Source organism: Megalops cyprinoides, chromosome 9 (assembly GCF_013368585.1).
Source record: "Megalops cyprinoides isolate fMegCyp1 chromosome 9, fMegCyp1.pri, whole genome shotgun sequence".
NCBI lineage: Eukaryota > Metazoa > Chordata > Actinopteri > Elopiformes > Megalopidae > Megalops > Megalops cyprinoides.
In genome coordinates, this window is record NC_050591.1 from 5,795,218 (window position 1) to 5,807,372 (window position 12,155).

Here is a 12,155-nt window from a genome sequence, read left to right on the forward strand (position 1 = left end):
TGGAGAATATCAAGCAAGACGTCAAAGGGTGCGGAGAGCCATCGGGTCGGAACCGTCAGCTTGAAACGTGCACAAAGCGGACCGGAGGTGTATTCTTTTTCCTGCTTTATTAGGCAGCTGCGTCAGGCAGAGCTTTCACAGCCACACAAGGGAGGCATAACTGAGTGACACGAAGTCTTACAAATATGAGACGCACAAACATACGAACGGGAGTCAACGCACATCCAGGAACCTTTTGCCTGGTAAAGTAGAACAGAATCTACGGCAGGGGAGCGAACTTTCAACGAACTGCGTTGCATTCATCGAGCAAGGTAAGCATCGAGAGCGGGGAATGTTGTGATAGAGCAAGGTTTGGAAGCAAAAACAATGCTGTTATTAGTTTCTCGTGTTAATTACAACTGACAGTGATAATATGCATTTTATTCGTTTACGAAAACTGGTAAATCTTTTATCAAGCATGAAAATATTTTTGAAAATGGAGCGTCTTTTGCGGCTAACGAATCGAACTTTGCTTGTAGACTTTTTCTTCCTCAAGAGACGAAGGGTTGCAAAACCCTAAAATGCAGATGCGCCGATAAAGTAGAGTGACTGATAGTGCGAGGAGAAGGGGGTGGGTGGAGGCATGGAGCGAGGCTGGATATCCTGCCTGCATGTGTGCGTTCGGCACAGCACGGAGGTAGAGTTTGCCACGGCTGCAAGTAATTTGATATGTTGCGGCACCGGGATCCTTACTGCCCGCCTCTAAGTCGGGTTGGCCGCGGGTCTGGCTGTCTGCATATTCCCAGCGTTGCCTCACTTGCGGGGCTTTTGTCTTGGGGAGCAGTTCCGTGATTCACAATTAACGGCAGTGCGCGCATTGAGGCTTTTCTCCGTTGTCGCCTCCTGGCAATCGCTTAAAAGTTTCGAATGGATTTACAGTATGAAGCTCGCTGTTCGAATTTGTGGAATAAACTTAAGCAGTTTCTTGGGCTGAGGAAAGTGCGCGTTTGATTCTTTGCCGAGTTTGGTGAGTCGTCAAAAATGTGGTCGTTGTCGTTTTGGTGATGAAGAAGAATATGATAATTAATGTGTACTACGCTGGAATGTATGTTTATGTGCCCGTAAATGTAATTGAAAATTTGAATCCTTGATCAAAGTAGTTATCCCGAGTAGTATCAGCAAGGACGTACATAAACCTGATTGGTTTAAGTGAATATCCAGCCATGTAAATGTAAAATAATTAAAATGTGAGAGATATGTTATATCAATTAGGACTCTGTCAAGCAAATAGATGATACAAATACATGGAAATAGCATATTCTTAATAACAACAATTACAGCAATTCCATTAATTATGATAATTACAACAGTCATTGTTACAATATAAATTTAACAATATGAATTGTGATTGAGTAATGACCAATTTTTTAAATAATGTTATCCATAATGTTTATACATTTGGATATTTACTGAGGCAATTGTGGGTTAATAATAATGACCAATGTACACCTACAATCCTGGACATTAGTGCTGGAGATGTTATTGATAGGAGAAAATTAAATGCAGCTTGGTAAATCAGACAGGTTGACTCGGTTATGGTGGGAAGCCAACCATGCGTTGGCTGCCATTAATGCTGGGAAGTTAGTTTTGCTCATGGGGATGTTTTCATTGCAAAGCATGGAGACACATAAGGAGTCTCAGCTTGTGGACCACTTCCAAACTGAATTTTACCACGAGGTACATGAGTTGCGCTGGAACTATACAAAATCTAACAAGAAGTTATGAACTTATTTATGTTTTTGTTCCTTTATGCCGCCCTATTTTGGAATTTTCAATTGTATACAGTGATGGGCTTGTCCAGCAACAACCTCTATGCTCACACAGGAGCATCAAGGCTGGACAGATGCTGTCCTCTGATACGCTCAGAGGCAGCCGACGGCTTTCTGCAAACTGTGAGTCACACATCAGTACAGCAGAGCGTGCGCTCATTGGAGGATAGGCGCCAGTCCACTGATATTATCTGAGCAGCTTATAGGCACTTGACAAGGATGGCTGGGAGACAATTAGTTCTGCTGCCATGGGCTCCCTGTGATCTCCCTTTGACAACATGGTGGGGATCAAGCCCAGGTCATGGGGGCTCCCGGCCAGCACCTTAACCACTGAGTTACTCAGGAACTCTGTAAACTCACAGCACTGGGGCAAGCCATCAGTGTCTTTTTGATTTTCGAGGACAATGCTCTCTTTTAGCCACATCAGACCCAAACATTCACAATGGCAAGCACTTATTCGTCTTGATTGGATTAGCATGCGTGCAGTCTGCTAATTTAATTGTTTACTAGTTGTGGCGGAGGGACCCTGTTGCACAGGGAAAGATCCTTTGAAATAGGATTCCAAGCAATGAGAGGAATGCCATCCAAGGGGACTTTGCTTGGCCTTTTCTTTGTGGGTGTTCTGTGGGATAAGATTTTTGTTTGTGGGTGTATTAATGTGTGAATGTGAACACGTGAATGTGTTCTAACTGTTGCTTTTATTTGTTTAGGTATCCCTTTAAGACTAATTTATAATGAGTGACAGGAAACTAAAAGAATTTCCATGCAAATCACACAACTGCCTTTAACCTAACTCTCTTCTGTCCTTCTATAAAATAAAAACAAAGGGATCCCCATAAATACACAGCTCAAAGCATTGTAGATGTTGCCTTAGAGCTGCACAGTGACAGTGCTGTTATAGTAATATGATATAATCATTCAATGACAATAAAAAAAGAAGCAAAAGCAGGAATATCACTGCCCTGAAAATGAGAGGAGAAAATTGACACCTTCTAATTGTATATGAAAAATGAGAGGCCCAAGATTAGTCCTTGGTGAATACTGAGAATGAGCTACAGAATTTCCAAGAACCTGAGTCAGGATTAGGTGCTAAGTACAACAATGAAGCCATGTGAGAGAGCTGTAAGAAGTGTTAGTTATGAGAGGGGGGTAGATTGGTGGAAATTGCCCACTAAAAACCTTCTAAGTAGAAGCCAAGTGGTGATCAAGAACAGCAGTTGCGAAAGGGATAATGGTGTGTTTTTTCAGAGAGTTGTAATAACAGCCAATTTGAAGGGGAAAACACAAAGAAGAACACCCTGAACTAACCTGAGGCGTTAGGGTGAGAGTCTGCAGGCTTTGAGTGGGGGGAAGGATGTTGGGAGCACCTGTTGGGTTTATGATCCGACATCATAGAGCAGTGGTAAAGTTCAGGAAGGTCAGGAAGGAGAGGAAACTGTTGGGGAAACGAGAGACAGATGAGGACGGTGCTTTGGTGGCCCTTATATAAGGAACTCAACCTTGATCATTGTGATTAGGAAGGAATGCATAAATAAAAAATGCATAGATGTGGTGACGGGGATCGGAATAGCTAATCTGGGAGGTGTCAGCCTGGCCAGAGAGGGGTGGGGATCCAGTATTCTTTGCAGTGAGAAAAACAACATTATTTTAAAGGGAAATTATTGTCTCAAAGGAATTTCCAAGTCAAAGAACTTGCCCTGCCCTGTCTGATCATGTGGCCAGGCCACAGCAGGAATGACATCATGCTTTGAGACGGCAAGCACAGAGAAATGCATAGAGACACACAGAAATGTAAGAGTCTTGCTGTGTCTTCCTCTCATTGATTTAACACTGAAAAAAGAGAATCGCGAAAAGAATCAAGAAAATAATGCCTAAAATACAGAGTGAGAGCAGTTGTACACAGACAGGTGTGAGGATTCAGCTTTAGTTGTTTAACCAGCACTACAGGCATTTGTGCTGTTTTTCAGTACAAGTCAATGAATCTCCATACTGATATTTAAGTATTTTGGAATAAGGTGACAATAGTTGTATTGTATTGACATGGAACAGTATTTGTGATCTTAAAAAGGTAAATATACAAATCTCTATTTCACCAGAAAAAACACAGTCCTTTTATATTAGATTTGGATATTCGGTTAAACTATTGTAGAATGAATCATAGAACTAACTTTCGAGCTGCTTTTTAAAGCATGAGATTTTTCACATAAGTAAATTGCTTATGCTCAAGGCTGTATAAGGTTAAGTGATACCTTTCTGCCTAACGGGATTAGAGACCAGGTCAGGGAGCCTGCACAAGTTAACAATTGATTGTGAGCTTGGTCATGCTTTAGCACAAATTTTCAAGTTGGTTCCAAACCTGGTATGAATCTGTCACCTCTGCTCATAAAAACACACCCACGACCCATATTTTCTCATTCTTTTTTTTTTTTTTTTAAATCCTCGAGTGGATTTGCTGCCAAGCGCAGTAAGAGGTTTACAAGCAGGTTGCTTCTCTGTGCAAAGGACAGGTGTAGGCGTGCTTTATTAATGCAAGGCTTCAGATTGCCTACATTTGACTTGGAGAGGGAGAGAGAAAAAGGGAAAGAAAGCAGCAGGTAAGAACAAGAGGGACCAAAAGTGTTAACAGAAGGTATGCAGCTCATTACGAACAATTTGTCATACTGCTCAGGTCAGCCGTGTCTGTTATCAAAGAGATGCTCTGTTTGTTTTAGACTGTATTGTACATGCGTACGCCCAGAGGTGCTTGATGTACATTGACACTGTTATAGCAAAAGGAGACAAACCCTAAAAGAGCATTTAGGAGATCCATAATGTTAAACTGACATAACCAACATTTGAGGAGTAGAGTATTTTTTGTTTTTATAGATAAACACGTTTACACAGATGACATCTACAGTTTCTCCATATATTTCAACACAAGCAGTGTTGGAATTTACTTGCGTTGAAATATATGGAGAAACTGTAGTGAAGGGGGGGGTGAATACTTTGATCAACAAAATTAGGTCAAATCCACTGGGAGGTCAATCAGGATGGGAAATTATGGCTGGAGTGTCTGTAGGAAGAGTCTGAAAGCTGTGCTGAGAGATGCAGGCCTGAAATGGAATTCGGTTCGGAAATGTGAAACCTCGCTCCGCTGAGCACACCTGAGCGCACCTGAATCCGGTGCTCCCCCCGGCAAATAGTCAGACGTGATGAATTGCTCGCTGCCTCAGCTCCGCCGAGTAAACCTGAAACTGTACACCTGATCATTTCTTTGCAGTCTGCACACTGGTCGGAGGTCAGGTTTCACTCCTCTCTTTCAGCAATGAAGCCTATTTTGAAACCAGATCACTGACCCAGGATCAGGGGTTTGTGCAAACTGAAATAAACTGAAGAAGGACAAGATCTTTGAACAAGAGCTTTAGTGTTCTCTGTTCCTGGTCATTGATTTTATAGAGAAAAATAGTGTTTCCCCCCCATGCCTAATGCATGAAGACAACAAAAAAAAGAACAGTAAGGAAATATTTGGAACAGCAATTTAGTGAGGATTTTGAAAGCTTTGTTCCATAAAACAATCCAAGAAACTGAGAAATTGAAGACTTAGAAGAATGCTACATGAATGCACGGCTCCAGGGCCATGCAGACTTCCCTGGCAGGGTTTTCTCAGGCAGAGCTATGGCAGGCAGTGAGAATGACAAGGCAATAAGAAAACAAAATTTAACAGGATCTAGAACATCTGTTTTTCTGCCCTCTGATTTCACAAAACCCAGGACAAAAAACAGTGATGCACATGTTTTTATTGGCACCTCGCCAGTGGAAGTGGGTCTAAAGTAAGTAAAGAAAGCACAGTGTGTAAGCGAGGGGAGTTCAGGAGGGTTCAGGCAAAACCGCCAGATCCCTTTACATCAGCCTCTTCCAATGATTCATGGGTAAATATTCTACCCCTCCCAGCAACTAGAAATGCAAACTGCCTGCTGTATAACAACTGTTAATTAATGCATTACAAAACAATATTAATGTTTACTGCATAGCCTGTTGTACAGTTCACATAACTTACTCCTTGTTCAGATGACAGCTCTTCTGTTGTCTTATAGCTTTAATTGATGTTTGATGAGCATTCATGCCTACTTAAGGACCGGTCCTGCAAAATAGTTTTGTTATTAACAATCAACACTAATAGCATTAATGAATATCAGTAACGTTTTATTAATGGTTAAATAACTGGACAGTAATTTAGAGCTACCAGCAAGTCATATTATGTGTGTGCTCTGAAGTTTATGAAGACTGGATCATTTTCACAACTGCTACTTTCAGCCTTCAAAAGTTGAATGAATGTTCAGAGGACAGTACTTATGTAATATTAAAGAACAAATCATCTGCCAGACCATATCCAACCATCTTCCTACTTCCTACGCCTGTATGTACTGCGCGTGCTGTATGGGAAGGGTGCAGATTTTGTTAATCATTTAATCAATGGTGAAATTAAGAAACAAAATGGGAACAGCAATTATTTGTGTGGAAATATGTAGATTTCTAAAATGGATAAGCACACCTTATGAATGGTGTTGTGTCTAACTTGCATTTAATGTGTAGGGTTTTAGTGTTTGCTTGTTGTATGGCAGTGTCTCCATTTGGTCAAGATGTCCTTACCTGAGGTGGGGACATAGGGACTCTTCCAGCAACAGTATACAGCTGGAAGCTCTACGTGCTCTTTGACCTACTGTGTCTTGGGCCTGAAGCCCCAAATAGAAAAAGTATATTTCGCTTCCAGTGGCACAAGCACATACATGTTTCTTCTCTTATCCTACTAAGTTCTCTAAGTGCATTTAATTTGCTGATTTCCAGGGCAAGCCTATCACACATTTCTGAATACTTGATCTGCCAGCACAAAACAAGGTACATCTGCACTTGCGCTGAGTAGACGTGCTTGTGCGCAGGAGGTTATTTTACAAACTCTGGGATAAGACAGTGGTACAGTGGACATTCACAGGTGCTGGGTGGGAGGATACAGTGAAGGAGGAAAATGAGTATGTGCACAGCGTTTAATGTCCCAAGAATTGAAAGCACAGAACGCTGTTGCATTGCAGAGGGTTTTGTCTGGTCTCTGGTCACTGGTCATGTGTTTTGTTAGTTAAATAGTGTGCAGTCACACAGATCACAGTGCCCCCTGCAGGAGGTCTGAAGTTCTTTCATTTTTTTCTGGTCCTCAGGGCACCATGGTGACCATGCTGTGCGTTAGCATCCTCCTGCCCCTCGTCCTCCATGCCGCGGCAGTGCCAAGCTGCCACCCCGGATGCCGCTGCGAGGTGGAGAGTTTCGGGCTCTTCGACAGTTTCAGCCTGACCAAGGTGGACTGCAGTGGGGTGGGCCCGGCTGCCGCCCCTGTCCCCATCCCTCTCGACACCTCCTACCTGGACCTGTCCTCCAACTCCATTCGCAGCCTCTCAGACTCCATGCTGTCTGGGCCGGGCTACACCACTCTCGTCAGCCTGGACCTCAGCAGCAACCTCATCTCCAGGGTATCTGCCGGCGCCTTCTCCAAGCTGCGCTACCTGGAGATGCTGGACCTCAGCCACAACTCCCTGGAGGAGCTGACGGACGGCTGCTTCTCCGGGCTCCCGCTGTCCGAGGTGGACCTCAGCAACAACAGGATCCAGGAGCTCAGCCTGAACATCTTCACCGCTAAGGGCCAGGGCCGCCCGATCAGCCTGGACGCGTCCTACAACCTTCTGACCCGGGTCACCTGGGGCCCGACGGGGACCCCGCCCAACATCAAGAGCCTGTCGCTGGTGGAGAACCGGCTCCGGGCAGCACCCAAGCTCCAGGGCATTCCCCTGAGGTACCTGAACCTGGATGGGAACCCCATCGTCAGCATTGAGGATGAGGACTTTGCTGAGCTGAGGGACCTGGTCCACCTGTCCCTCAGCGGCCTCCCCGAGCTATCCTTCGTCCGTCCCCGTGCTTTCCGAGACCTCCAAAGCTTGCAGGTCCTGGATATGTCCAACAACCCCAACCTGAAGGCTCTGAGCCCAGAGGTCTTCAGCGGGCTGGTGTCCTTGCAGGAGCTCAACCTGTCCAACTCCGGGGTGACCTCCCTGCCCAGTAACATTTTAAGCCACTTACCAAGCCTCAGGAGTGCCACCCTGAGGCACAACATTCACTGCTGGAAGGCACAGAAGCAAGGCCAGTTCCACAGGCAGATCGGCCAGGCCAAGACTGACCAGATACTCACCTGTGACAGCACAGGCGTCATTTTGTGAGGTCATTTGTCCAGAGGAACGCTGGGACCTTGAGCTGTGCCTTTCCTAAATCGCCCTTTAGCAGCAGAAAATAACTTTTAATGATCTTCCTGTTCCTGCCAAACTTGATTGTTATCTTATGCCATGTTTTGTTTCTGTGTTTTTTTGACAAAGACAAAGCAATGTATCTTTGCACATATTCCCTGAGACCCTCCAGGTTGGTCCCAGAGCTATTGAATTTAGTACAAAAGGTTATCACGGACATTATGGATGAGAAGGAGAGTGGATCCCTAAAGAGGAGACACTGCTGCCCATGTTGTTGGTACATGTTATGTAAAGGTGATTGCACATGATTCTTCCAAATGTGAAAATGATGTGGTAACTGATTATACTCTGCTCCAATCCTGAAGCTGTAACAGTATTAATTTATTAAAAAGTCAATAAAACAGTCTGGCTATTACGCAGAAAAGCAGTGCACAGATATAAACCTTGTAAGCAATACCTATCAAGAAAATAGCCCTATAAATGATTAAAGTCACAGTAATTTTTACTGAAATTCAGATTTCTGTGTACTCTTAACATGATCAGCTTGGTGAGGTGAGAGGAGTCAGCACCTGAGGTGAATGTGACTCCGGTTAGCAATGGCATTTTTAGAAATCAATGAAAATGGCACAGTTACAGCAACTGAAATATACAAAATGACACAGTGTTCCTGCACTGTTTTTTCAGAGGACAAATATTAACCAAAGGTCTACGTGTAAATACTACAAGCATTCATTTACCAATGAACGGTTTACTTAACCGCAGAAAGCACAGGCGGTGTAACCACAGTAAGGGGAGTCACTGAAATCTATGCAGAGATGCACTATGGGAATTTATCCTGAGTGGACAGCAATAACCACAGAGGAGCCCTCGCATGTGGGTTCTAGAGATTGTGCTCACGACTGTTTGTGGACTGAGAGCCTTCTTTTAGACCAGATAGAATGTTTTTACTTACTAAAAACATTGGCTGTGACTAATTTGTAATCATAAGTGACAATGTTCAAATCTTCTGTGGTTTTCACATTCCCTGCACCATATTCATTTATTTGTATGACATTAATTTTCATCTTTCATTGGCAAACTCTGAGCAGTGGCCTTAACTATGAACTGCACTAAAACTGTGCGAAGCCTAGCCAAATTGTTGATGGTCCATTCAAGTATATGCTGAGTGCATGTGGCTTTGTTTGTGGACTTTTTTGAATGTGTGTGTGTGTGCGCATGCGTGTCTCTGTGAGTTTGTATGTGTGTTTTGTATCTGTGTGTGTGTGTTTGTGTGTGTGTGTGTGTGGGGGGGGGGGGTGTAAAATGACCTTTTACCAATTTGTTTGAAGAGTGAGGGTCATTAGTTCCAAAGACAGAGGACCCGTGTCTGTTCACTGCCAGAGACCACAGTGAATTGCACTGAAAAAAAATCTGCTTACGCTGTCTGAGGAGGGTAATAAAATATTCTGGACTGGCTGTTTTTCAGAATGAAAGCAGTCCCTTTTCCCCCCAGTACTCTTCACTTTCACAGAAATGTACTGCTCACACATGTTGTTTGTTAGCATGTTGTCTCAAGTTAAGGCTGTGACTGTTATGTTTGCAATAGCTGATTGCACAACTGGAAAAACTAGAAGCATGAGTGGGGATAGCATTGCCAAAAAATGTTCTTAAGATGGGTTTTTCTTTCAGCTGCCTATCGCAATTCGCTCAAACAAACCGCCTCTGGATTAACCACTCCTCAGTGACTGGTGTAGCTCTTTTTCATAATTAGTGTGTATAGTGCTTTCATCTTGAGCCAAGACATTTAACAATTTACGCCCTTGTTTCATATTTTCAGTAAACAGTAAATGTGAGGCCCTTGCATCAAAACTTTTCTGCGGGCAGAAAATGAACGCAATTTTTGTATTAAATGATAACTGAGCAAAACATTAATACTGAATAATTGTAAATATTGCTACATATCATTATTACTCCCTCACCATTCTGCTGTTTCTGTACACTTGATATGACAATCAGATTCATGACTGCAACCAAGGTATTTTGAATAAAGTGTCTAGCATTTCCAGGAGCGAGTTTTGTATACATTCAACAGCATATTATGTAATATGTAATGGAATGTACAAAATGAAAGAATAAATGCTTATTCTCATGTCACTTTGGTGTGTTCCTCAGCAACAGTGAGGGAGTGTCTGTAAAATTGTTGCTTGTGACAAAGTAAGACATGCCAGTTCCCTTTTACTCTCTGAATTCCAAACTCTGATTCATCTCAGAGTTGGTGTGTCTGTCTCTGCACCACTCCTCTGCGCCACACCGCTGCTTTTTATGTGTGTGAAGGCAGAGGACAAAGGTTGCGCCATAACTGTCCCTGCGGTTGGCTTCTCTAAACAGGATGCTGGCGAGCCGCAGGGCAGCCAGTCCCAGCCACAGCGGAGAGTGACGGCCGTCTAGCAGAGCGCTGCGTCCCGCGGGGTATGTCACACGAGGCTCTCGGAGCGCGTCACCCTGAGAGCTCGCGGGGGGTGGCCTTCACTCACTGAACATGCCCTCTGACCTCACCGGCGTGGTGCGGAGAGGAACGAACCTGATATTTTGGGGGGTGATCAGTTGTGCACTGGTTCTGGGCAGGGCATGCAGCAGTGCTTGGGGGGGCGGAGGCGCTGTGCACTCACTCTCTCAGTGGAAGTCCCTCCCACTGTCAACTCCTCGAGCAGACCTTGTGGGTCACACACTCTCTCTCTGAGTCACACACACACGCAGCCTGCTCAACAGACACAGGCTTCATTCACACATCCCCGAACTTGTCTGAGTGCCTGCCAAAGTCTCCTTGCAATGCTGAAGTACAATCACAACAAAGACGGACAGATGCACAAAGGAACGTGTGCATGGAAATACAGGAAAGTACATGAACACGTACACAAAAACTCACAAACAAGCAAATGCTTGGAAGGAAATACAAGACAATGCATGAACATGTACACAACAACTCACAAACAAGCAAATGTATGGAAGGAATGATGGGAAAATATATGAACATGTACACAAATACACATAAACACACACCAACAAATGTGCATGGAAATACATGGATATGTAGACTACGCACACAAAAATGAGGAAACTCAAATTTAAACACACATACACAGACATACAAACTGCTAACTCTAGTGGAAGTTTTGTTTGGATTACACCACATATAGTATATTATCTAACTGAAGAGAGGAGGATATTGCTAAATATCCATCTCTGCAAGACGATGTTACAAAATCCACTCAGGAATGCTATTAGCCACAATAAGTGTACCCTTGACAATGGTTTCTGACTTTCCCTGAACCACAGAGGGCACCTTAGACTACATCATACTGTGCTCTCTGGACCATTGGAATTTGTGGAATATTCTGACCTGTTTTTGTTCTTTTCGGCTCCCGTTCTCTGCGCCAGCATTTCTTTGCATCATTAGAGCTGCCCTCCCTAATTAGCAGGAATCCATTCTTTTAGAACACAAACACACGCAGGGAGGAGGAGCCTGAAGGGGAGGGGCTTCAGCAGAGTGCATGCTTGTGCCCCCAGTGGGGTGACTTCTTTTATCTTCAAAAAAAGGGATAAAATCCAAAGACAGTCCAGCTCCAGCTCCACACATTCTTTGCCCGCCTGCCCTTTTTCAAAGGGAAGGCTAACAACAACACCAAACTGAAAGAGTGTTTCCCATTTAAAGGCAGGCTTTCTTGCTCATGGAGTTTAAAATATTTGTTTTGGATGGGTGTTGCATGAGGTTTTCCCACTAAGCTGCTAACCATTGCATTATTGGTGGAACAGACACCAGAGCAAGAGGCTCTTGGACTCTTATAAATCTGTCATTCTGCCGGACTATTGATTCCCAAATATGTTCTAAGATTTGCTTGATAGCAGACAAGGGGCGTTGTGTATTTGTCTCCCCCTGGTGGTAAACAGGAGCAGTACAGATGTGTTTTCAGTTCAAGTTTAAGTTTGAGGCCCTCAAAGGATCAGTCCACTTTGGGAGCAAAAGACATGGGCACAGAAGGTAATTTCAAAGGCAGTTTTACCCAAGGAGGCAATGCACTCTGTACCTCGTGTTTGGCAAAAGAGT

At 43.9% G+C, this 12,155-nt stretch overlaps 1 protein-coding gene across 2 annotated transcripts; it reads left to right on the top strand.

The window, feature by feature from the left end:
* Positions 1 to 9,310, top strand: tsku (tsukushi small leucine rich proteoglycan homolog (Xenopus laevis)). Of its 2 annotated transcripts, none has more exons than XM_036537138.1 (2): positions 1 to 311; positions 6,998 to 9,310. In XM_036537138.1, the coding sequence occupies exon 2, from the start codon at positions 7,004 to 7,006 to the stop codon at positions 8,045 to 8,047; it is 1,044 nt and encodes a 347-aa protein (XP_036393031.1). In that variant the 5' UTR covers positions 1 to 311; positions 6,998 to 7,003; the 3' UTR covers positions 8,048 to 9,310. The 2 variants fall into 2 exon arrangements, with proteins under 2 accessions (XP_036393031.1, XP_036393032.1); XM_036537139.1 differs by lacking the exon at positions 1 to 311 and adding an exon at positions 652 to 1,006.
* The last annotated feature ends 2,845 nt before the right edge of the window (positions 9,311 to 12,155 follow it).

What these genes read in the sequence shown, in the direction of transcription:
- tsku (XM_036537138.1), top strand. Translation starts at nt 7,004, where the DNA reads ATGGTGACCATGCTGTGCGTTAGCATCCTCCTGCCCCTCGTCCTCCAT.